Below are 26473 nucleotides of genomic sequence, written 5' to 3'. Positions count from 1 at the left end.
ATCACAGGATAGACTGGGCTATGTAATGCCCCAAGAATACGGCTCAGTACTGGCCTGCCAGGGAGATCGTTGAGGTGTCCCCACCAAGAGACGGCTGAGTACCAGGGGGTTTGGGAGTCCCACATTGGCTAGGGAGGGAGATCCTGAGCTATTGATAAAGAGTAGCCTCCTCTACTTGGTATGACGCATTTTAAAGCCTTGAGGCCCATTGGACCAGAGAGGACAATATTAAGCCAATAGAAGGGCTGGGTCGTTATAGGGCTACGCAAAGAACATTGCAGTATTCCTCTAATAACCACCCAACCAGCTAACCACAACAGTTAAAGATGCCAAAGAAGAAGCAACCAAAAGTTTCAAGTAGAGTATCATAGTGTACTTTCTCAATAACAGTCATATTAGGAGCAACCATTTTGGACTGATGGTGTTTAATGATGGATCCTCAACTATCACTTCCATCAGTGGAACAGGTAGCTCATTTGTTATTTTAAGAGACTGCACACAATAGAAGAATTATAGATCGTTTTGCTAGGGCATATGACAAAGGTAACAGGCAATAAAAACTCAACAAGTGCAATCCAACAGTCCCGTTCAAACTTGACATCCAGCTAATCAAGGCATCCATGGGCCTTAAAAGTAGGTTCATCTAAGGAAAGAATTAAAGAAAGCATCCACCAACAAGCGTTGTGGTGGAAAAATGCAGAAGAATAATGTTTGAATGAAAGAGTAAACAGATACTAGACTTCAGGTAGTTCTCTTTCATGGATTTCCCTTCCTAACAAGATACATCAAGGTCAAATTATTTTTGCCACTAATTACCCTAAAGTGATTAAATTTGATAAGAACTTCAAACACCCAATTTATGATGTAGCATGCAGTGAATCTTCAGTTCATTTATGTAGAATCATTAGAATTCACAAAACAATGCTACTTCATATCCTCTAAATTAACAAAATGTAGATCTAAGTAGAATCATTTAAATCAGAATGCTACAAACCTTGTCTTTCTGACACAATTCTGTATCCGAATCATATTGCCCATTTGCATCTAAAAACCTCTTGTCTGCTATCTCCTTTAACCTCTTTTGTACCTCGGAAGGTTGGAGATTTGATGAATGCTGCTGCTTCAAATGTATTACATCCTTCCCTCCCATCTTCACACCAACAATAACATGGGTGCCAAACCTTTCAATGAACCTGGACTCAAATATAGAATTATTTGATCAAATATGGATCACATATAAGAATTTCCAAACCAGTATATCTTCTGTATTGTTTGACACAGCTCAACCAGTTCTGTGAATGTCAACAAGGAACAATAACTTTTAAGTTTTCTATGACACTTTGTAACACGTTGAAATGGCACACTTGGGCATAGTGCTGAATTATACTAGTACTAGTAGTACTTCTTCACTGGATAACATTTAACTAAAATCAGAACAGGAGAAAGGCAACAAAATGAGTTACTCGCAGGTTTAACAAGGCATTACAACAGTTCTCTTTAAATAACGGGAAAGATTCATCCAAGTGGCCCGCTTGGAAAGGAATCTCCAAGCGGTTTGCCATGTGGAAGAGTGATATGGCAGTTCCGACTGTTGGATATCTAGAGAATAGTATGCATGGCCACGTGACAAATTTCAGAGCATTCAGTCAAATATCCTTCCATGAATTGGCATGCATCCCCACGTATGTCCATGCATGCCTACAGGTACTCGACCACTATTGTGCACTTTCCCATAGTCATGAAATTTTCAAAGCACTGTTCTGCCACTTGGAAAATTTCGATTGGGCTGAAACTCAGCATGAGAAGAGGAGAGACCTTGGGCTCTACCTGTCCATAGAATTTGGGCCTCACCTGAACTGCCGCGTGAGTGTATATGTAAAACCCACTTGTAGATTCATTGCTAGGTGGGCCGCTTGGAGAACCCTTTCCCCTATAAAAAAAAAATTTTCCTTAACCAGAGCATGAGATACCATTTCACCATTAGCTCCATTTTCTTAGGATAGATTGAAGAATAGGAATATAAGGCACACTCCATTTGGGTTGTAAATGGTAGCTACAATACTACTAGTAACATAGATCTAGCCCCAATTTCTAATCCAAAGATGTGCATGAGAAAGTTCTCAGGCCAAGTTAGGCTAATATGGAAAATCTAGAAGGCTGAAGGTACTAAGTACTAGCCCATTCTAAGACCAAGTGATTATGGCCCTAAACATTTTCAGTTGAAAATGTGAGGCTTTCTCATCCATCTTTTTGGGATGAGGTGAGGAGATGGTGGGAGGAACCAACTGATTTTGAGTGAGACTGGAAAAGTTTAAATTCATGAATTAGTAGAGTCATATCCAAGCTGACAGTTTGGGGTCATGGGGGAAAGAACGACCATGATTGAACAGGAAATTTAAATTTTTGGGAGAAGAGAGAAAATTGCTTGATGAGCAGGAGAAATTGGAGAGGGAGTTTGAGGGATGAATTGACCAAATTATGAAACATGAGGTGGGCAGGAGGCAAAAATCTAGGCATAGATGGATTAGAGAAGGATACAGGAATGCTCTCTCATTATATCACAGAGGGTAGGAAGAGGCAGAACCAAATTTCTAAATTACACATTGAGATGAAATTAGTGATTATCCAAATGTTATTGAACAAAGCCTAATTGATTAATTTTTATCAATCACCCTCTACTGAAGTTGCCTCGGTAGATGGCATTGAGTAGTGCCCAACTTCACTTGACAATGCAAGGTGACCAGAATAGAAAGACAATTTGAGGAAGAGGAAGTCAAGAAGGCCATGATTGATATGGAAGAAGAAATCCCTGGGCTCAAAATGTAACACCCCGCATGCATGTCATGGTTATTTAAGTGATATTTAGATGGAATTTTATATTTCTATACTTCTGTGAATATTTTATTAATATTTGTATTATGGTGGGAATGCTCTATTGTTCTTTCATATTATTTATAGGATGTTGTTATATTACTTTAATGAGTTGTAGTGCTGCTGGAACAGTGAATTGAAAGGAAATTAAGAAGAAACAGAGAAGTTGAGTCAAAGGTGAGGGATCCATAACTATGTACTATAATACAGTGTCTGCATATTGTGTGAGGGAAGCATCGGTATGAATTGTATGATGTGATGTGTTTATTGAATGATGCTTGGTTTATATATTGTTATATGAATGAATGCCATGAGAATGCTTAAAGTGTTTACTTGATAATATTTAGATGTTGTATGACGTATGACATGAGATATTTATATGAAATGATACACATATGGTTTATGAATGTGACTTGAAAATTGAAATCTAATATATGCCATGCAATGAAATATGTATGAGAACAATTTCACATATTATGCCAGGAGAAAGTAATGAATGACTATGAGATGAAAAGGCTAATGAAGAGATGAAAGTAAATGAAAGAGAAGTATGTATGTATGTATGGTTAATGGTAACTGCGTAAAACATCCTTGTAGCTACCGTCCCCTTTCCAATAAGGGGTTATGTATTGGACGCGGGCCTTATGATGAGTAGGACCATGTCCGCCCCAGGGCTCTAGTCGCCTGGAATAAGGTGTAAATGTGGCTTACAATGAATTAGAGCTTGTCCTCCCACAGGGCTACGGTGCCTAGACACATGGGAGTAGACATGTCTAGTATTATGTTTATAGATGAGGGTTCCTCTCCCAAGGCTCCGGTGCTTGGATACACGGGAGTAGAGTCCGTCTATATTAGTATGATGCTTATTAGATGAGGGTGCCTTCCCCAGGGCTCCGGTACTTGGATACATGGAAGTAGAACCCATCTAAATAGTATGATGTTTATTAGATGAGGGTTCCTCCCCTAGGGCTCCGGTGCCTGGATACATGGGAGTAGAGCTCGTCTATATTGTTCACCGTATCATCCTCCACAGGGCTGCAGTGCCTACGAATACGAGTAAAATAATGATACAAGGTCGACTACTACCATCAACAGATTGTGCACTACTAAATGGCCAAGACTGGACCTAATTAATCAAGGAATGAATTTCTATGGTTTGCCATTTCTGTCTTTATATCCATTTTTGTATTTTTGAATGCTTGTGTATAGAATCATGTGTACCTCATTGAGCGTAAGCTCACTCCATATATGTTGACATTTTTCAAATGAGGAGGCTTGTACAACTCTAGTGTATGAGAGTTGGGAACCCAAGGTTAGGGCCCAAAAGACATTTCATGATGATAAGAACAGTTGACTTTTTGAATTGTAAATAACACTTTGGTATGTTTGATTCAGACTTTTGTATATGCATAAAATAACTCTTAAAATGTAACTTAATCTTTATGCTTCCGCTGTGTTGTACGCAATACTGGGACATTTGCTACTACTTTTACATGTTTATTTGTGACCTTCTGGGTCGGCGCTTGCTTGAGCAGTGCCTAGAACCTTGTCTGGGTTCGGGATGTTACACAAAACATCGTAAAAATGACATCGTTGAGGTCTATTATGAACTTTATAAGAGAGGGTTCATCAACAAGAGGCCAGTTTCATAGCTTTGATCTCAAATAAGCAAGGTATTTGAGTTGCAGAGAGTATTAGTCGATTAGTCCTCTTGGAAATTTGTACAAAATTGCTAAGATTCTTTCTTTGCATCCTTGACTGTTAACCAGAAAGAATAGAGCTCAATGCTTGGATGTGTCAATGAACATCCAAGCCCCTTTATTTATAATAGAAGAGCGAAGAGAAAAATTACAAAATTGACCCAACACTGTTCACCAACATTGCTCACATGAATAGTATTACAGCCTTAATTACAATTCTACCCTTGCTCAAAATTCTCCCACTTATTCTAACACTCCCACTCAAGTTGGAGCATAAATATCAAACATGCACAACTTGGCTAAATTAGGATGAAAGACTTTCCCACTCAACCCTTTAGTGAACACATCAGCCAGTTGATTAGCAACAACAACAACAACACACTGCCTTATCCCAACTTAATGGGGTTGGCTACATGGATCCAAACAAATAGAATAGAGAAAACATAGATATACGCAAAAACAAAAAAAAACAAAAAAAAAAGAAGAAGAAGAAGATTGGAGAAGAGGGATGGGGAAGAGATGAGAAAAGACTAAGAAAATGACAAATTGAAGATTGCAAATAAATAGAAAGATGAAAGCTAGTAAGAGGTAAAAGGCACAGCCCAACACGTTCAGGATGATCTCAGCCAGTTGATCAGCAGACTTCACAAAAGGAACACAAGTTAATCCTTCTTCCAGCTTCTTTTTTATGAAATGCCTATCAACCTCTACATGCTTGGTACGATTATGCTGAACCAGATTGTGAGCAATGCTAATGGCAGCCTTGTCGTCACAACACAACATCATAGGGAGACGGACAAGAACACCAAGATCTTGTAATAAACCTCTAAGCCATAACAGCTCACAAATGCCTTTCGCCACAGCACGAAATTCTGCTTCAGCACTGGACCTCGGTTCCAACTTGGAATTGATTTATCTGCATTATTAGTTTTACATATATTTGTCTGATTTATCGTGTTATTAGTTTTCATATATTTTGTTTTGGATCGGGTGTCTGGAACATACTAAAACCTTAGGAAGGGTTTATGAGCCCTACGATGGTGGGTGAATTGTCCTGGGTGGAGGAAAATTTTTTATCCTTTAATTTTTGTATTTGTGTTTAAGTTATTCGAAATACATAATAACCAAGAACACATCAATTTTTTTATGTAAAAAACCTTTATAATGTGGATGGGGAAAACCACAACTTTTTTTTTTGGGTAGTAACTCACAATGACAAATTTGTGCTTTCACCTCAATATAAAACATGACAAACATAAGAAAAAATTTGAACACCTTCCCTTCTTCTCTTAACAAAGAAAACATCATCACGTCTCTTTTCAAATATGAAGAACACAGGAGAGACCACAAAAAAATGTTCATTCTATTTTTTCTTTCCATTTATATGCCCACTCATAGAAAGAGGAATCTCTCTCTCTCTCTCTCTCTCTCTCTCTCTCTCTCCAAAGATTACCAGAGAAGAAAAGGAGAGAGAGTTGTTCCGTGCAGGCACTGCTACACCCAAGTGACAAGATTTCCACCTCAAAAGGAGCAACAACAACCAGATATGGACTTTCTATCAGAAGATCCAACCCAACAGCATCAGTATACGGGCTGACTTCAAATAACGAAGAATACGAAGAACAGCATCCATATGAGAGGAATAAGGATCATGCATGAACTGACTTAACAAACTCACAACAATGGCTATGTCTGGCCATGTGAGAGAGAGGTAATTAAGTTTCCTACCAGCCGCTGGTAACGACCTTTGTCAACCGGTTCACACTCTTTTTCCTTAAGTCTTGCAGTAGCCTCCATAGGTGTATCAGCAGGGCGACACCCTAACATCCCGGACTCAGATAATAGATCTAGGATATACTTCCTTTGAGAAAGAAAGATGCCCTTTGAAGATCGTGCAACCTCTATCCCTAGAAAGTACTTTAACTTTCCCAGATCCTTTGTTTCAAATTCATGGCCAAGGAAAGTCTTCAACTTGTTGATCTCATCACCATCATGCCCTGTCACCACAATATCATCCACATAGACTATGAGAATGGTTATTTTATCACCATTCCTTTTGATAAACAGAGTATGGTCAGCATTACTCTGCTTATATTCCACAAAAACCATAACCTTATGAAATCTTACAAACCAGGTATGAGTTGATTGCTTTGGCCCATATAAAGCACACTTCAACTAACATACCATGCCGCTGGTTTTGTCACATGAGAACCCAGGTGGAATGTTCATATATACCTCCTCACTCAAGCTCTCTATAGAGGAAGGCATTCTTCACATCAAACTGTTGTAAATCCCATCCTAGATTTACTGCACAAGATAGTAACACTCAGACAATGTTTAGTTTAGCAACAGGTGCACAGGTCTCCTGGTAGTCAATCCCAAATGTCTAAGTGAACCCTTTTGACACCAACCGTGCCTTGTATTGATCCACAGTGCCATCAACCTTCTGTTTCATCATAAACACCCATTTACATCCAACTGGTCTTTTCCCTGGAGGAAGAACCAGTGAACCACAAGAACCCATGTATCATTTTTTTGCAAGGCTCTCATTTCTTCCATCATTGCTGCCTTCTACTTTCCATCTGCAAGAGCTTCCTGCCAATTCTGGGGAATACAAACAGAAGAAAGGAAAGAAACAAAAGCATGAAAGGATGGAGAAAGGGAGTTATAGGAGACAACATGAGATATAGAATTCTGAGTACAAGTCCTAGTATCTTTGCGACGAGCAATAGGTAACTCAGGAGAAGGGGTTTTACCTGGAGATGGAAGATGATCCGGATCCTGAGTCGGCAACTGAATGGGTATTTGTGTTGCAGTGGATGGAAGCTGCTTGTATTTGGAACATCCTCTCTTATATGTTTTGAGATTTGAATCATTAATTCTCTTCTGAAATTCTCCAATGGTCTGGACTAGAGTAAGCTCCCCCTGAACAAGAATTGTGTCATTACCAGTATCCAAGGTCTCCCCCTGTGTGGAATCCTCTTCATTAGATGGTATGTTAGGGACAAGAGTAGGTTCAGGCTGGTTATACAGGGGAGCCTCAAGAGGGAGAGGGGCCCCAAGAGTCAACACCTCTTCACTGGAATTCTCCCCCTGAAAAGGTGTAGTAGGATAATAGGAAAGGGTTTCATGGAAAATGACATCCAAGCTCACCATGGTACGACGAGTGGGTGGATGGCAACATTTATAACCCTACTGGGAGGGAGAATAGCCCAAGAAAATGCACCGAAGGCCACGGGGTCCAAGTTTACCAGGGGACCGAGTATCCCTAACATAACAAACACAACCAAAGACTTTAGGTGGAACTATAAAGGTTGAGGAGCCATTTAAAAGGGCAGCAGGAGTACAGGAGTAAATGACTCGCGTAGGCAGCCTGTTAATAAGGTATGCTGCAGTAAGAACAACATCCCCCAATATTGGAGAGGAACATTACGGGCCAACATAACTGCTCGAGCCACCTCTAAGAGGTGGCGATTTTTTCTTTCAGCCACTCCATTCTGGGCAGGAGTAACCACACAACTGGTCTGGTGGAGTATCCCGTGGGCAGCAAGGTAGTTCTAGAATTGACCTTCCGTATACTCTTTGCTATTGTCACTCCTCAAAATTTTGAGAGTGGCATTGTATTGAGTCTGAACCAATTTATGAAAATGCTGAAAACATGAGAAAACATCACTTTTATTATGCATCAAATACACCCAGGTACTCCTAGAGTGGCAATCAATAAAGGAAACAAACCAACAATGGCCAGAAATAGAAGGTTTCCGACTAGGACCCCAAACATCAGTATGAACCAGATTAAAAAGGGAAAGACTTCTTTTATTAGAAATAGAATACGTTCAACGAGTCTGTTTGGCCAGAACACAAGCCTCACAAAAAAGGTCATCGTTATTACATTGTTGAACTAATGTTGGAAATAAATGAGAAAAAATTCCTAAAGGGGGGTGACCTAATCGATTATGCCACTGCTGAACTTTAGAAGAGACCAATGAAGTTTGATGAAAGGCAGATGGTGGTGATGGTGAAGGAGGACGACCATCATCGAGCAGATACAATCCACCATGCACTTTACCCCATCCAATCGTCACCCCAGTTGCCAGATCTTGAAAAACACAGTGAGAAGGAAAAAAGTCACTTTATAGTTCAAGTCACGAGTATGACTACTAATGGACAGAAGGTTAGAAGGTTAGTAGTAAAATTAGGTATATGTAAAACAAAGGATAAAGAGATAGACGGAGAGCAACTGATAAAGCCTTTCCCAGAGATTGAGGAGAGAGAACCATCAGCCACCCAAACTTTGTATTTCCCAGAAGTGTGTGAATAGCAATAAAAGAGGCTAGAGGATCCGGTAATGTGATCAGTGGCACCAGAGTTTATGATCCAAGGGGTGGAGACTACTGATGCACAATGACCAGCAAACGGACTACCTGAGTGGACAAAATGGGAACCCGAAGTGGCGGATTGATTGACAGGAGTCGATGTAGTAGATGCAGCAGAGGCATGTTACATACGACGAAATGCCTGAAGTTCATCCTGGGAGAGACCAGTGTCAGTAGAAGGAGTCGTGGGAATAGTCTTGCTATGATTGGCTTTATTTTTCGATTCCCCACGACCAACACGCTTGGCCTCAAAATCAGCTGGTTTACCATGAAGCTTCCAACAAGTGGCTTTGGTGTGATAGGATTTATTGCAATGTTCACATCTCATAATCCCTTTGGGAGAATCACTAGGAGCAGTAGGAGCAGCAGATATGGGAGCAGGAGCAGCAGCGGCAGCAACCTGTAGAGCAGATCGGTCAGTGATTGGAGTATGTAGCATGGCTGCCCTACGATTTTCTTCAAAAAGAACATAAGCATAGGACTGCTCCCAGGTAGGGAATGGAACCTTGCCCAAAACCTGAACTCGAATCTGGTCATATTCAACATTTAAACCAGCCAGGAAGTCATAAACCCGAATCTTGTCAACATGCTTGCGATATGTAGCAATATCGGTTGCATTAGTGGGCTGATAATCTGAGTAGTGGTCCAGATGTTGCCATAGACTATGGAGGGCAGCATAATATTTAGAGATGGAAAGGACTTTTTGAGTGGTGTCATGAATCTTCTTGCGGAGTTCATAAACCTGGGCATCGTTTCCAACCTGTCCATAAGTTTCCTTCGCAGCCAGCCAAATCTGAGCAGCATTTCAAGCAGCAAATAACCATTGGCCAGATCTGGTTGCATGGAGTTAAGTACAAAAGACATGACTTGAGAGTCATTGGAGATCCATCGATCCTGAAGAGGACCAGCAGTAGATGGTTTCTCGGCAGTGCCAGTGATATGTCCAATGAGACCACGGCCAGCAATAGTGAGATATGTAGACTTGGACCACATCAGGTAATTAATTCCATCAAGTTTGATAGAGAAAGCAAAGGGAATATACTCTTGTCATGGCTGTCCATCAAGGCTAGAAGTAACAGTAGAAGTGTCGTCAGACATTAGGGCACAATAAAAGAGAACCCAAAAAAACAAAGCTGATGTTGCCAAGAACAGATCGAGTGCTCCTTAGTTGATGGTGAAACACTCCTCCAAAAATCAGCAGCAAAAGAAGCCCAGAAACCCTAGATCGATTTTGTAAGGGTTTTGAAAAAAACCCAAAAAATTGGCTGATATCGATGAAGGGAAGAGGCTGTAAAATAGTAGCTTGTCCAAGAAATCCCTGTTGTTCTTGATCTTCTAAGAAAAAAGAGAAATGATCCTCACGGATAGAGAAGGAAGCAGTCCCCAAGGTGAGGCTTCAAAAATCGTAGGTAGGAAGTGGCACAGTTGCTATCGAACTTGAATTAGGTCATCAATGAATGAGGTATCGAGGGGCAGCAACTAGCACGGATCACCTCATTAGTGCTGTCCTGTAACAATGAAAGAAACCAGAGACAAAAAAGGAAAAGGAGAAAAAATTAGGAAGAAAGAGGAGGGATTTGAGCCCACACTCAAACCTGCTCTGATGCCATGTTAACAGGAAAGAATAGAGCTCAATGCTTGGATGTGTTAAGGAACATCCAAGCCCCTTTATTTATAATAGAAGAGGGGAGAGAAAAATTACAGAATTGAACCAACATTGTTCACCTTCACTGTCCGCCGACACTTGTTCACGTGAACAGTGTCACGGCCCTAATTACAATTCTATCCTTGCTCAAAATACTCCCACTTATTCTAACATTGACCTTCCCTTCCTTGATGCCACTGCATCCTTCTCTTTGGAGACTTGGCATTAAGGAAGCTTATGAATATGTCTCTTGGGACTCTATTGATTATGTACCGGTACATAGCACTTTAGTAGTTTGTGGAGGTAATAATAAAAGGGTTGTGATATATCTCTACATTATTCTATGCTTGTACATGGTTGTCCTTGTAGCTTCTATGAAGCTAAGAAAGGGATTACATAGGGAGATCCCCTGTTGCATCTCTTTCTTATACTAACCGCTGAAGTCTCTAGTATGGTTCATAGAAGGGCTGAAGAAGAGAAATAGCATCAAAGGTTTGAAAGTAAGTGAAGATTCTATTAGGAATTCCATGTCTGTTCCAAAATGTTTTCAGCATATCACAGACTTAATGCAAATATGGAAAAGAGTAGGGTATTGAAGATAAATCAGGATAGTAAGGAATTGCGTGAATGTTCAGAAATGACAGGTTGTGCAACAGGATCTCAGCCTATAATTAAATTAGTCCTTCCATAGGTGGGAACCCTATAGCTTTGGAGTATTGGATCCGGCCTGGAGAAGGTGATAAAGAGATTGGAAGGATGGAACAGAAATTACATATTAACATTCCTTTGGAGGAAAATTATGCTCATTAAACTCACCATGATTAACTTCCCCATATGTTACTTATCTCTGTGCAAAACCACAGCCAAGATTTGCAAGAAATTAGAAAAATTACTGAAACAAAACCAGAGAAAGAAAGGAACAGAACCTGCGTAGGGGAAACAAGAAGTCGAAGGGCAAGAGAACTATAACCCATAGTTGGAGAATATAATAGAATAGAATACACCAACCGATAGGCAATAAACAAACATATATATGTGTGTGTAGGTGGGTGGATGGGTGCATCTGTTTGTAACGAAGCAGGCTACACACAGAATTTTTTGCCCTTCATACATGGCAATATAATAGAAGGGCGTTGTAATAATGGAATGACTTGTGTCTAATGGGACACAGGCCAGCTTTATTCATAATATGGAGGAGAACATTCCAGAATATAGTAAAGGACAGAAATACCCCTATGACATAAGAATGACATAAATACCCTTGTACCCCGTTTTACAACACTCCTCAAGTTGGTGCATAAATATCACACATGCCCAACTTGCCAATAATAGGATGAAAGACCTTAGCACTAAGCCCTTTCGTAAAGACATCAGCCAGTTGTTCATTGCTAGGAACAAAAGGCACACTGATGAGACCCAAATCCAGCTTTTCCTTAATGAAGTGGCGATTAAATTCCACATGTTTAGTTCGGTCATGCTGAACTGGGTTATGAGCAATGCTGATAGCTGATTTGCTGTCACAATGAAGCCGCATAGGAAGGCTGACAGGTACAGTCAAACCAATAAGGAGACACTGAAGCCAAAGAAGCTCACAAATACCATGGGCCATTGCCCTGAATTCTGCATCAGCACTAGACCTTGCAACCGCCGATTGCTTCTTGCTCCGCTAGGTGACAAGGTTACCACCAACAAAGGTGCCATAACCTGAAGTAGACCTACAGTCATCAGGTGATCCTGCCCAATCCGCAGCTGTATATGCCTCAAGGTGAAGATGATCATGAGGAGCAAAGAGAATGCCACGGCTTGGGGCAGATTTCAAGTAACAGAGAATACACAGCACAGCATCCATGTGAGAAGAGTATGGGTCATGCATGTACTGGCTAACCAAGCTAACTGCATAGGCGATGTCAAGACGCATATGAGAGAGATAAATCAAACGTCCGACTAATCGTTGATAATGGCCCTTGTCCACAGGACAACCTTCCTTGCTTACCAAATGGGAATTAACTTCAATGGGAGAGTCAGCTGGCTTGCACCCCAACATACCTGTCTCAGAGAGGAGATCAAGCACATAATTCCTTTAAGACAAGTAAATACCACTAGAGGACCTTGCAACTTCAATACCGAGAGAGTAGCGCAGCTGGCCAAGATCCTTGATTTCAAATTCCTTGCCCAAGAAGCTCTTGAGCCTAGAAATCTCACCAATGTCGTCACCAGTAACGATTATATCATCCACATATACTATCAAAACAGCGATCTTCCCACCTGATTTTTTGATAAATATGGTATGGTTAGCATTGCTCTGAGAATATCCTGCTGCAACCATAGCTTGATGAAATCTCCCAAACCAAGCACAGGGTGATTGCTTCAGCCCATACAGTGCACACTTCAATCTGCACACTTTTCCTTGAGTTTGAGAGCTTGAGAAACCAGGTGCAATATCCATATACACTTCTTCCTCCAACTCGCCATTGAGAAAGGTGTTCTTAAGTCTTAACATCCAACTGTTGAAGATCCCAGCCCAAGTTAGCAGCATAGGACAAGATAACACGAATAGTGTTCATCTTGGCTACTAGAGCAAAATTCTCCTGATAGTCGATCCCACAAGTCTGAGTAAAGCCCTTTGCAACAAGTCTGGCTTTATATCGGTCTACTGTACCATCAACCCTTTGCTTGACTGCAAAGACCCATTTGCACCCAACTGTCTTCTTCTGTGGGGGAAGACGAACCAGCTCCCATGTGTCATTCTTTTTTAGAGCCTGCATCTCTTCTACCATGGCTGCCTATCACTGTGAATGAGCAATAGCTTCCTGACAGTTCTGAGGAATAGATACAGAAAACAAAGAAGACACAAAACTATAAAAGGAAGGGGAAAGGGAGTCATATGACACAGTCTTAGCAATGGAATGCAAGGTGCAGGCCATAGTGCCTTTTCAAACGGCAATAGGCAAGTCAAGAGAAGGATCATTGTCAGAAGAGGGAAGAGAATTACCAAGATCTAAGACAGCCGGATCAAGTTCCAGAGGTGGCAATTGGTTCGGTAGAGTTGAAGATGTAACACCCGCGGTCTGATCCTGCCCTTTGCGAGTGTAGACACGTAACTGTGGTCTAGGCCGAACTGAAATGGAAGGAATCTCCCCCTGCACAGGAAGCTCGGCTAGAACAGTAGAGATGTCAGAGTGTCAGACATGAGGGGCTGCCCATCTTCAATAGTAGATGTAAGCTCCCCCTGAAGATGAGGCACCGTATGGTAGGGCGTAGTCTCATGAAAGATGTCATCCAAAGTAACAAACCAACGCTGAGTGGGAGGATGATAACACCGGTAACCCTTCTGAGTGGCAAAGTAGCCCAAGAAAATACACCGAAGGCTATGAGGATCAAGTTTCCCATGGGGATGGTGGTCTCGAGCATAGCAAACACACCCAAAAATTTTTGGAGAGACTGAAAAAGCCGCAAAACCCTGTAGCAGATCCAAGGGGCAGTGGAAGCCAAGGACCCGAGAGGGCATGCGGTTGATTAAAACAGTTGCAATGACAACAGCATCACTCCAAAAAATGTTTAGGGACATTCATCTGGAAAAGTAAGGACCAAGCTACCTCCAATAGATGTCGATTTTTCCGTTCAGCCACACCATTCTGAGCCGGAGTGTCGACACAACTAGTCTGGTGAAGGATCCCATGAGAAAAAAGGTAGGTTTGAAAGGAAGTGTCAAAGTATTCCCGACCATTGTCACTGCAAAGAACTTTAATGGTGACTCCAAACCGAGTCTGAACCATCTAGTAAAAGTGCTGGAAACAAGAGAAGGGCTCCCCATTGGTACGCATCAAATAAACCCAAGTAGTACGTGAACAACAGACAATAAAAATAATAAACTAGCGCTACCCATTGAAAGAGACAACCCAAGATGGGCCCCAAATATCAGAATGAATTAATGAAAAGGGAACTAAACTTTTATTATCTGAAACAGAAAAAGTAGTTCTGGTTTGCTTGGCTAAAACAAATGCCTCGCAAAACAATTTAGTACAATGCTTAAAAGAAGGAAAAAGCCTAGCTAGGGTGCCCAAGGGAGGATGGCCCAATCTGCGATGCCAATTAATAAGTTCAGAAGCTGGTGGAGATGGAGAGGAAATCTGAAGAGCCTGACCAGAGACTGATGACGACTCAACATCAAGCAGGTACAGACCACGATGCAATCTACCAGTACCAATCGTTGCCCCTGTTACCAGATCCTGAAAGACACAATGGGAGGGGAAAAAAGTGACTTCGTAGTTCAAAATGGAAGTAAGACTACTTATAAACAGCAGATTATTAGGAAAAGAGAGAACATGCAACACAGATGAAAGGGATAAAAATATCAGAGCCAATACCAGATATGGAGGAATAAGTGTCATTAGCTAATCGAACCCTGCCTTCACCAAAGCAAGGGGAATACTGAGAAAAAAACATCAGAGGAACCTATCATGTGATCCGAAGCCCCAGAGTCGATGATCCATGGAGAGGATAGGACAGATGTACTAAGACCACAAAACGGAATACCTGAATTACCAGAAGGAGGCTCAGCAATGGCAAAGGCAGATGCTGGTGCAGATGCATGGGGCTGGTCCATTTTAGAAAGAAGACGTCTGAAGGCCATGAGCTCATCTGAAGATAGGGCAGCGCCAGTAGAGGAGGTGTCAGAGACCTCAGTATGGTGGACCTGGCTAGAAGGAGCCGGATTGGAGTTACCAAGGCCTCAGTCACGACCACGTCCAGAAGATCCAGGAACATCAGCCGGACGACCATGCAGCTTCCAACAATAATCCTTGGTGTGACACTCCTTACCACAGTAATCGCACTTCACAGGTGCTTTGGTAGAGGAACTGCTAGCCCGAGAAGCATCATTTTGGGGCTGCGAGTTGGATACAAGAGCAGATCGCTCAGGAGGTGCCGGAACAGGTGTGGGCAGCATAGAAGTACGACGCCGATCCTCAAGCTGAATCAGGGCATATGATTGTTTCAAGGTAGGGAACAGGTCACGGCTCAACACTTGTGCCCGAAGCTGATCATACTTGACATTCAGCCGAGCAAGGAAATCATAGACACAGATCTTATCTTTCCGTTTCTTAAACTTGGTAACATCTGCAGCAGTAGTCGGACTAAATTCCTCATAAAAATCAAGCTCCTGCCATAGAGAGTAGAGCTCATTATAACACTGAGAAAGAGACATTTCCTTTTGCCGCAGCCCATGAATTTTTTCCGGAGTTCAAAGACATGTGCATCATTCCCTACCTGGGAATAAGTATCCTGGGCAGCCTTCCATATTTTTGCAGCGGAATCAAGAAGAAGGTAGCATCGAGAGATGGAGGGCTGCATAGAATGAGTACGGAATGCCATAACCAAGGAATTTTCACACTTCCATTTTTCAATCACTGTAGTACCAGTAAGATAGCCATAATAACCTCTGGATTTGATGGACAGGAGGCAAGATCGTGACCATATCAGATAATTAGTACCATCAAGCTTGATGGCACATGGTGGAAAAGCAGAAAAATTATGAGTAGAATTACCAATTCCACCATGAGAGTCACCAGTAGTAACATCGGAGTCAGCATGGTTGATCAAGCAAGAAACACCAATAAAGTAGGAGTGTCCTTGGAAATACTGCCACCAATAATCAGCTGCAGAAACACCAATACGAATGAAGAAAAAATATCATATGAAGGACCAGCAAAGTTCGATGGCAGGACAGCCCTGAAAAAAACGATATCAGGGAAAACCTGAAAAATCGAACAATGTTGATGCTGGAGCCACGAAACAGGGATTGGCCCTGTGAATCACCAACAAACAAGCAGGGATTGGAAATCGTCATTCAAGGTTGGCCTTGTAGATCGAAAAAAGCTTAGGAAAAAACCTGTGGAAAAAAACGCAGACCTCTCAAAACATGGGAAAAATCCCTCAAGTGATTTATATCATGAGAGGCATAATCAAGGAGAGAAAAAAAGGCTCTCGGTGGATTAGAAGGAGCCCACCGAGAGCAATGGAGAAGGGTGATGGTGGTGGAGATGCAAAACCGAGAGAAGAGGAGAGAGAGGTTTCTTGGTTTTGGTGGAGGGGCTAAAAAACAAGAAAGAGAGAGAAGAGAGGGATGGACCAAAATTAGGTTTCTTGATTAACCCGCTCTAATGCCATGTTGAAATAATGGAATGACTTGTGTCTAATGGGAGTCATGGGACACAGGCCAACTTTATTTATAATATGGAGGAGAACATTCCAGAATAGGTACAGGACAGAAATACCCCTATGACATAAGAATGACATAAATACCCTTGTACCCCATTTTACAACAAAAGGCTAATTATGTAATTTCACAACAGAAGAGAGAGAGAGAAAGGGGGAAGATGTAGAAGCAAGGCCTAACTGTGAGACCAATATGAGACCAAAAAGAAGGGGAGGGAGGAGGGAGATGCAGAGGGCAGGGCAGAGACGGGGGAGGGAGATGCGGGCATGGGAGGGGAATCTGGCATTAACTGGGGACTGGTGTGCAGTGACCTCGATTAATGGTAGCACAACCAGCCCAATTATCAAAAATGGAGCACTCCCAACAGCATCTTCCCTTATCCGCATTTTACAGCAACACATGGCTTTGTTCTTTATCTGCAACTTGTCTGTGTCCTTCAATCTAATATTTGCCACAAATTGGGTATTAAAATTTCTATTCAAGAAGACCGAACTCTAAGATGGTTTAATGCCACACCTAATTCGTCTTCCAAGGTTGACACACTTGAGACAATAACAAACAACTCTACCATCGATTTTGCTGCTAAGGAGAGCTCAAATGAGGATAGAAATAATATGGTGCTGTAATTGCTCAGGGTGCAACATCACTGCCAATTGCCAAACCACCAAGCCAGGATGGTCGATAACGCACTGTTGCTAATCCGGTGGTTAGTAGAGCAACAGACACAAGCCCATGATCTCTTCTGTGTACTCAAGATCCCACTCTCTGCCTCGTCCCTCTGACCTCTCTTCTCTCCCTTCTCCCGCTGCCGCGGGTAACACCTACGGCGACGACAAAGACTCCAGCGCACAGGCTTCATCAATGCTTTCTGCAGATGGTCCCTCGAGTCCAGTCCTCTATTTGGTCACTCTTGCCTCTCCTTCACCGACCACCTCACTGAATTAGAACAAGCCCTCAACTTGTCTTTCTCCTCTTCCTCTTCGAGCTTGGATTACAATGGGTGTCTTCATGTAGGAGCTCACAAACAGGTCAAAATACTATATAGCCTTTATCTGTCGATTCTCTGAATTACTGCCATTAATCTTTGGTTGAGGCAAAACTGAACAAGTACAAACTCTATCAGTTGGAGGATGAGCTCAGAATCCAGTTCCAAATTGCCTTCGTGCATGTTCGGAGTCACAAAAGCGTCAATGTTCAATGCGATCAGGTTTGCCGAAGGTGAGATGATCATTATCAATCTATCACCAGCGATTCTTGAACATATCACTCTGATGTGTTCATGGTGCCCGGGTTCTTCAGGTTCACCACCTCAACCCGAAGGAACTGGCCCCAATTCCTGGTGGGTGCGAGGAGGAGGTCTACACCCTCACTGTCATTATCATAATCAACCACGTCATTGCGCTGGCACCATCCAAATCTTCCTCCTGATCTTATTGAGAAGAGAATTTTAGGAGCTCTTCCTTGGAGTATCAGGGGGATGGAGATGCGGTGAGTGGGGGAGAGGGAGAAGGAGAAGGGGAATTACAAAAAAAAAAAAATTGTTTCCACTCAAAAAGAGAGAAATAATCAAGGGGGAAAAGGAAAGAAAAATATAATTACAACAATCAGTTGTAACCATCTTGGATATAAACAGATTTTCCCTATATATATCCAGCTTGATACAACCAGAACATAAATAATCAGCAGGACCAGATTGAATAAATATATCAAAAGTAGAGACTAGTGATCAGCAACCACATCCAGACATGTGGCAAACAAAAGAACCGCATTAGCAACAAAGAGAAATCTTTGATAAGAATAAATCCAGAGAGCAACAAACAATATAAGTAGCAGAAATATCAGCCGCAGGCAAGAAGATAGCAGCAGTGGAAGATGAAAATACTCATTGTTGCAGGCCAGAAAACATCAATAGCAATAGGACCAAAAATAGCAGCAGTACAAGATGGAAAAATCATCGCTGCAGGCCAGAAAGTCCAGAAAAATCTTCAATAACTCTCCCCCCTCACGTGTAGCACTACAGGTGGACAACTAACGTAGGGGAGGAGAACAAAGATGATCACATCGCAACAATAGTATCTTTAAAGAACACTCCACAATATACCAAACCAATAGGTCAGACCAGAACACCTAGTTGTAGAATAAATCAAATCAACCTTAACGAGGCAGCAGTAGTTATCTCAGATAACTATAGAAGCATAAAACTAATGTGTCATACTATGAAACTATGGGAGAAGGTTATTGAAGCCCGTCTGAGAAAAGAGACTCATATTTTGAAGAATCAATTTGGTTTTATGCCACGTAAATCCACGACATAAGCTGTTTACTTACTAAGGAGGCTCATGGAAAGATGTAGAGCTAGCAAGAAGGATATCCATTTGGTCTTTATTGACCTAGAATAAGCCTATGACAGAGTCCCTAGAGACTTAATCTGGCATATTCTTGTGAAGAAAGGGGTGTCGAGTAAATATATAGGTGTTATTAAAGATATGTATGAGAGCATGGTGACTAGTGTGAGATCTGTGGGAGGCTAGGGCAAGGAATGCCCAATTATGATTGGGTTACATTAGGGATCAGTCTTAAGCCCTTATCTACAACAACAACAAACTCAGCCTTATCCCAACTTGATGGGGTCGGCTACATGGATCCAAACACAACAAAGGAAAACTGAGTTCTAGCAGACGCACAAAAAAAATGCAATATGTAAAATGCAACCAGCACGATAGGAGAATCTCAACTAAGTGGGGTCCGCAACATGGATCATTGCCCTCCAATAGGCCCTATCCTAAGTCATACTTGGTACAATACTTAGGCTATGCATGTCCTTCCTCACCACTTCTCCTATGGCCATTTTTGGCCTGCCCCTAACTCTTTTAGCTCCTTCAATCGGGATCATATCACTCCTCCTTACTGGGGCGTCCCTAGGCGTCCGTTGAATATGAACATACCACCTTAAGCCCTTATCTATTCGTGCTAATTATGGACGACCTAACTAAGAGCATTCAAGACGAGGTCCCGTGGTGTATGCTCTTTGCCGATGATATCATTTTGGCGGATGAGACAAAAGCAGGGATTAATGCTAAGTTAGAGCTATAGAGATCAACCTTGGAATGGAAGCAAGAGGTTTTAAGATTAGTAGAACGAAGACGGAGTATTTGACGTGTAATTTTAGTCATGCTATGATGGATACTGATATGGTGCAAATTGGGGAAAGAGAGATACCGCAAAGTGACTACTTTAGATTTTAGATATCTGGGGTCAACTATAAATAAGGTGGCATAGATGATGATGTTTCACAAAGAATTAAAGTGGGATGAATGAAGTGGAAAAGCGTGACCGGAGTACTGTGTGGCCGACGTATTGCTTTAAAGCTTAAAGGAAAGTTCTATAGGACTGTTGTCCGACCACCTATGATGTATGGGGCGGAATGTTGGGCAGTTAAGAAGTGTCATATAGAGAAGCTAGGTGTAGCAGAGATGAGGATGTTAAGATGGATGTGCAGAAAAACTAGGAAGGATAAAGTGAGGACATAAGGCATTCAGACCAAATGGCAGACGGTTTAGTGTCGTTTGGTGAGTTGTAATTGTTGGCAACCTTCTTGGTCGTAGTAGGGCCAACACATAATGATGATATGTGTTTAGTGGTGCTGGAAAGCTTGGAGTGGAGACAAGGCGAAGTGCAGTGTGTTTTGTTGGGAGTCTGTAGATGGGCTGGACTGTCATTTCGGCAGTGAGCAGAACCTTCATGAGAGTTTTTTATGTAGATGGAAATATGAAGAAGAGCCCAAAACACTGCTCACGTTACTTTTCACATGAACAGTGTCACAGCCCCTTATTTTGGCTTGGTGAGAATATTATTAGAAGATTCTATGGGGCCCAAGATCAGATTCCATGGTGCTTTATGCGTGGGGATTTAGGAGTAGTTTAGTTCCTATTTTATCATAGATCTAGTTTCTATTTTGTTAGTAATTTGTTTCTAAATTAAAGTTTATATTTTAGTTTCTATTTTGTTAGTTTTTATTCTAGTTACTTTCTATTTTAATCCCATTACTTGTAAAGCAAGTCAGCCATATAAGAGACTGCTATTTTATTTCTTTCTATTTTCGACTCATCCCCTTCAGTCTATTTATATATTATAACATGCCCATAGAGGCACCCCACGAATTAATGAAGTTGATTATTATTGCTTTGAGCCAGTTTTCTTTTATCCATGTGAGTGACTTGAAGGGATGGGAGGCCTGGCTGAGAGAGCCTGGCTGGTGAGAGTCGAATCTCCTTATCCTTCCCTCCTATTCTATTTTCTCTTCTTTATTATTCCTCTGCTCCCAATCGATTGTGCTTACGGCTGTCTCTTGTGTCTGCAACTATTTGCTGCCGGAGAGTCCTTGAAGACCTGAATCGATTCCACAATCATCACCAAGTATTGCTGCTGCTGTCTACACAATCAAATGAAAGACTGTTGCACCCTGCGGCTCTGTTTCTCTGCTGATTCTGCTGCAACTTCAAGGCTTCAGATCTCTTCAGCTACTTCAAAGCATCTGGAGAGTACAACCTGCTCATCAATCGACTCTGTTTGGTTTCCCCAACTGCTGACCAGATTGATTTCTCCATTAACCTTCTATTTTGAAGGCTGGTTTCTAACTTCAAGTCCTGTTCATAACTCAACATTCAGCCATCAGAATTGGCTGTAATTTGGAGCAAAGGACCTGATCAGCATCACATCCACTCAACCTAAGTTTGGTAGCCATCTGTTGGCCGGTTTGCTCTCTACCTCCTAAGTTACTAATTCTTGTTTATTTCTATTCTGATGTTCTGCTGCAACCTGTCATCGATCCTACAGTAGGGTGGTTCTTACTTGAATCCCATCTACATTAGTTTTGAGTTATCTTTGGTGGAGAATCAGTTGAAGCTCAAAACTAAAAGGCTCTAGCCCTGTGAGTCAGCTTCGCAATGCCTCAAGAATCGGGTCAATCTGAGTTCAGATAAGGAATCTAAGATCTCAAATGGTGTTGTCGTGCATGGTGCCCAAAATCCTATTTTTGCACAAAACGTCACTCTATGAGAGTTTCGAGCTAACCTCCACTTGGAATTTGTAGAATCTCAAAATAAATAAAAAATATAGACATTTGAGTCCTCTTTCCAACGAATTTGGAATCAAATCAATCCGGTATCAGGAGAGTGAGATGGGAAAATTTACCATCGCAGAGCAGTAAAAGATTATTTCTAGAGAAGAGTGAACAAAACTCTATTTCAACATGAGTGACGTTTTCGAGGATTCCTGTGCATTCCACAAGCAAAATCAGAGGAAGATCTAAACATGAAAATATTGTAATTAAACTTCTTTAAAACGGCTCAAGTAGCGTGTCAATCAGACTCCTATAGAGAGAGATATTAGAGTTTTGGCAACGACACGCAAACAATCAGTTTGAATCAGGTGGTTGGACCATGTACAGGATTAGATCTTCTGTTTGCCTATTTAATGTGCAATTAGGGCTTTAAACCCTAACTCTTCGAAGTGCAAAAAGAGAGAAAAACGTACGGAGAGAAGAGGGGAAAGGAGAAGAAGAGATCATTCCTAGCCAAGACTTCAATCCATTCATGTCTATGGCTCTCTAAGAAGTTCGAGAAAAGGAGATCTTCACCGTCTATACCTCATCGAAGGGGAGATTAAAGGGGAGAACATCGCCTACAGTTCTTCCAGTTGGAGTTACTGAGGTTGAGCTAACTCATAGAGCAAATCCCAATATTTATGATTCTAAGTTTAGATTCTTGTGGAGTAAATCAATTATTGTGCATGTAAGGCTTGGGATTTGATTTTGTTTTATCATTATCATGTAAGGGCTATCAAGTTGGGGCTTGATAGATTTAGGGTTGTGGCCCTAAATATCTTTGTTGGAGCAAAGGTGTGTAATAGGGATAGAGGCTCCTTGGTCATTGTAGCGATCAAAATCGTGAAGTGCATTGAGCAAAATACGAAGCTCTATTAGGGCATTGCTCTGTGGACGTAAGCAAATTGCCGAACCACGTAAATTTGTCTCTCTGTGGTTTGTCTGTTATTTGGACATCGGAGTGTGTGTTCTGCAAAGTGGGTGTGCACTATTTGGTATACCTAGCAACATCATGGTTGCGAGGTGGGTGTACATACCACTGTGTGTGATTGGTAAAATTGGTCAGCACCAGCCAATCGTGACTACAAGGGTTTCATCGTCTCCGTGTCGAGCAACACAATTCAGGTTAAAGGTTTGAAGTATTGAAAAACACTAATTCACCCCCGCCCCTCACAATGTCAGCTTGGGACCATCAATATCAGAAACTTAAGTCGTAGGGCATAAAAACAGAATCTGAAATGGAGGAAACTTCATCTGCCAAGAGAAAACCAGTCGCATAGGGAAAATCTCCTCTGATGGCCCCAAAAATCTGGTCAAATGTTCTACTGAAATAGCAGAATAAACCCTCTTGATAGAAATCCAATGGCTGGATGTTGGATTATGGATCTCTTTCAAAATAGGAACCTCAGATCCTAAAAAATACGAATTCAAAAAACTTCAGATCTGTAAAGCAAATCAAGCCCAAACTGTAATCAATTGCCTTCCCTAGAATAAGGAACAAGTCCACAAGGCTTAAGGCAAACAGTCAGATACATCAGCATAACATACTCTAAAACATGGCAGGAAAACCCTAAAAAAGGGTATACGGAGCCCATAATTCTGTAGGAAAATCGATTCTGATCATATAACAGAAACTTGATTTAGAATCATCCACACCGCATATCCTCTTTATATGTAGCCAGTGGAAGGGGAGGAGGACTACCACTATCAAATTAGGATTTCTGAGAGAGCTCCTTGATTTGGCAGGCTCTCGCTCTGCTCCCTACAGTTCTCTCTTCTCCTTCTTCTTTGATTGAGAGCTAGGGTTTGTGAAACCCTATTTTGAGGACGGCGCTTCTCCATTGTAACGATCTCTACCATGCGACGAGTCACAAGTAGCATGATCAAGTGTTTCAATACTTCAGCAGACCTAAACTTGGGGTTTTGAGGTAAGCCTAAAGCCCCTTTTGTTTATGTTTGGCTAATCCTATTTCGCATGATAAACAATCTGAGGGAGGAAATTTTTGTTTGGCCTCCCTCACCTCCAACATAGCAGCCCTAGGGTTTAACCTTAATTTTGTTGTTTGACATATTCTCTATCACTGGAATTGAGTTTTATATTGATCCTTGGTTATTTTTATCACTGATTAGCAAGTTTCTTTTAATATTCTCTATCACTGCATTTAGTTGTACATTGATCTTTGGTTATTTCTATCAGTAACTAGAAATTTCTTTTCAATATCACTGGATACAAGCCTTAACATTGGACTCAATTTTTTGAAAAGTACATGTAAGTTGATTCTCCAGCATCACCTACTCGATGCTGTGAAAAAATTAAGATGGAGACTGGCATCACGTTCCCATAGTAGAAAGTAAAATTAAACAATGCAATAAAGAACAGATGTGTCAATTTGTAGATTTTAAGATTTATTCAATGAAGCCACATGAAAGTTAGCAAACACAAAGGTTTTCAAAAGAAGGGGGGAGCTCCAAAGACATAATTCCACAAAAAAGTTACTAAACATGAGAAGGTAAGATTCTCACTTTGCCAATGCAGCTGGATCCCATGATGGTGGGACAGCTTGTTTAACATGATCTCGCAGTACCATTTGAGATTTTGTCAATGCAACTGTGTAGATTGTAATGAACCATCCATCAAAGGCAAGGGCTTTTGTATTGGCAGCATCTTTCTGCCAACAACCTGATAACTCGAACATTGCATTGAACAGACCAGAGGGAATTTTACCAGACAAAGAAATTTCCTGGTTGAATTGCTCTGCCATCTGCCAAAAATGATATATGAAGGATGATACAGCATTGTTTGAAGTATGTACAGGCTATCAAATATTCAAATGTCAATACAAGAAAAAAGAAGAATAAATGAAAGAAGACTCTTATTCTCCAATCAGCCAGATTCATCTTACTCTGTTTGTTTGAGGTCTACAGATTATATGCCAATTGCATGCAAACATGACTAGAAAATATTTTTACACTGTATCATGTCAGAGTATGCCTTCACTGACAGAAAGTAAACTTAGGCCAAAGGAAAATAGATAAGTGCAGAACAAGGATCAGCGTGTAAATTATAATTATCTTCAGTTAGTTTCATTCAACCCTAAAACCGTATCATGATTCATGAGAGAGTATGCCTCTACATGGTCACAGGATTTCCCGGTAAAAGAAGACCAATAGAGAAATGAAGCCTCAACAAAAGTTACTCTACACTTTTTTCTTTTCTGTCTGTGTCCTCCAGTCATGTCTTTGATTTCGTCTTTCTCTTTCCCTACCCCGTCCTCGAGTTCTCTTAGCTCTTCAGCCTCCTTGCCAGCGTTTATTCTGATATCGAATGTGTTCTAAAAGTCACTCCCAATGATTTGGAGGGACACAATTAAAGGATAACCAAGGAAGTGAGGAACCAGTGCAAAAAATATGCCCAGGGAAGAGTGCCATAACATGTCAACTGAAAAAATGCTACATAGTGAAATGGACTAACCTATCCATATGCTAGTTATAGAAAACCACCTTGTTATGCAAAACCAGAGAACCAATAAATGATTGAGTCAAACCAGCATAGGTTTCTAACAAAATGACAGGTTAATCAACCAAAGAAAGATTATTTATTTATTCTGGGATGCTAAATTCAAAGGAAGTTCTAATAGCCAAAACAATCACATGAACTGCTCTATGAGGGAGAGAGAAAATAAAAAGTTAAAAGAAAGAGAATTTACATCAGCACTGCCAAGATTTAAATTCGATAACACTTAACAGAAACATCAAAATTAAGTATAAGAAGCACTTAATTAATACCTGCTGAAATGAGAGCACGTCGGACCTGAACCGTATCCGCTCCCCTTTATCACATTTTATTGATTTCGAAACATTAGGAATTGTTATACCACCAGGCAGAACAACATTTCGACCCTGCTCCTCATCGAGCTCAATCAAACGTGGATCTGGTGATTCCTTCTTACAGTACTTCAGCCGCAGATCTATGGCAATATCGTATCCTAGCCCAATCGACTCAATCACAATCTCAGCAGCTTTCTGTGGTGAAGCCCTTAGAGCCATTATTACTCCACCATGCCTCTCCTAATAATTCCCTTTCAGCTCCAAACGCAGCAACTCCAAACAAGCTTCTGAAGAGCCAATCCTAAACCCAGTTTAATTTCTTATACTTGCCCGCCATAACCTCACTCTCATACAAAAGATTTCAAGGCTTACCACTACCTACTTCCAGCAAATCCCAGACAATCTACAGAACTACATCCAATGATCTCTCATGCAAATTTTTGGGATATACCCAGAAAATAAATTTTCAGGCTGAGAACCATCTTCTAGCAAATCCCGGAAAATTTACAGAACAACATCTGCTGCTACTAATATTACACAAACATAACAATTTCCCCGCAAAAGTTTTGGAAATCAACCAGCTTGATCACTGTGAAATTCAAGCCAAACTGGCAAAGCCCTCGAATACTTAGCTTCTCATAGATCGCTCAGTGAAACTCCCATCTAGGACCAAAAATACTAACCACCTGCGCCTCCAAATTAGCAGAAGAATATTCAAACGTACTGATTAAA

At 41.2% G+C, this 26473-nt stretch overlaps 1 protein-coding gene across 1 annotated transcript in view; it reads right to left on the bottom strand.

The window, feature by feature from the left end:
- LOC122656004 (MACPF domain-containing protein At4g24290) overlaps window positions 1–26473 on the bottom strand; it is a 40760-nt gene extending 14287 nt beyond the window's left edge. Inside the window, exons 1-3 of the mRNA XM_043850418.1 lie at window positions 25700–26473; window positions 24437–24675; window positions 995–1193 (exon numbers count right to left, since the gene is read on the bottom strand). Of these exons, the coding sequence (XP_043706353.1) occupies window positions 995–1193; window positions 24437–24675; window positions 25700–25960 (699 nt within the window). The 5' untranslated portion in view covers window positions 25961–26473. The remainder of the gene's footprint in view (window positions 1–994; window positions 1194–24436; window positions 24676–25699) is intronic.

This window comes from Telopea speciosissima, chromosome 3, assembly GCF_018873765.1.
Source record: "Telopea speciosissima isolate NSW1024214 ecotype Mountain lineage chromosome 3, Tspe_v1, whole genome shotgun sequence".
Taxonomy (NCBI): Eukaryota; Viridiplantae; Streptophyta; class Magnoliopsida; order Proteales; family Proteaceae; genus Telopea; species Telopea speciosissima.
Note: the sequence above shows the minus strand (reverse complement) of the source record. Positions and strands in the feature narration are given on the sequence as shown.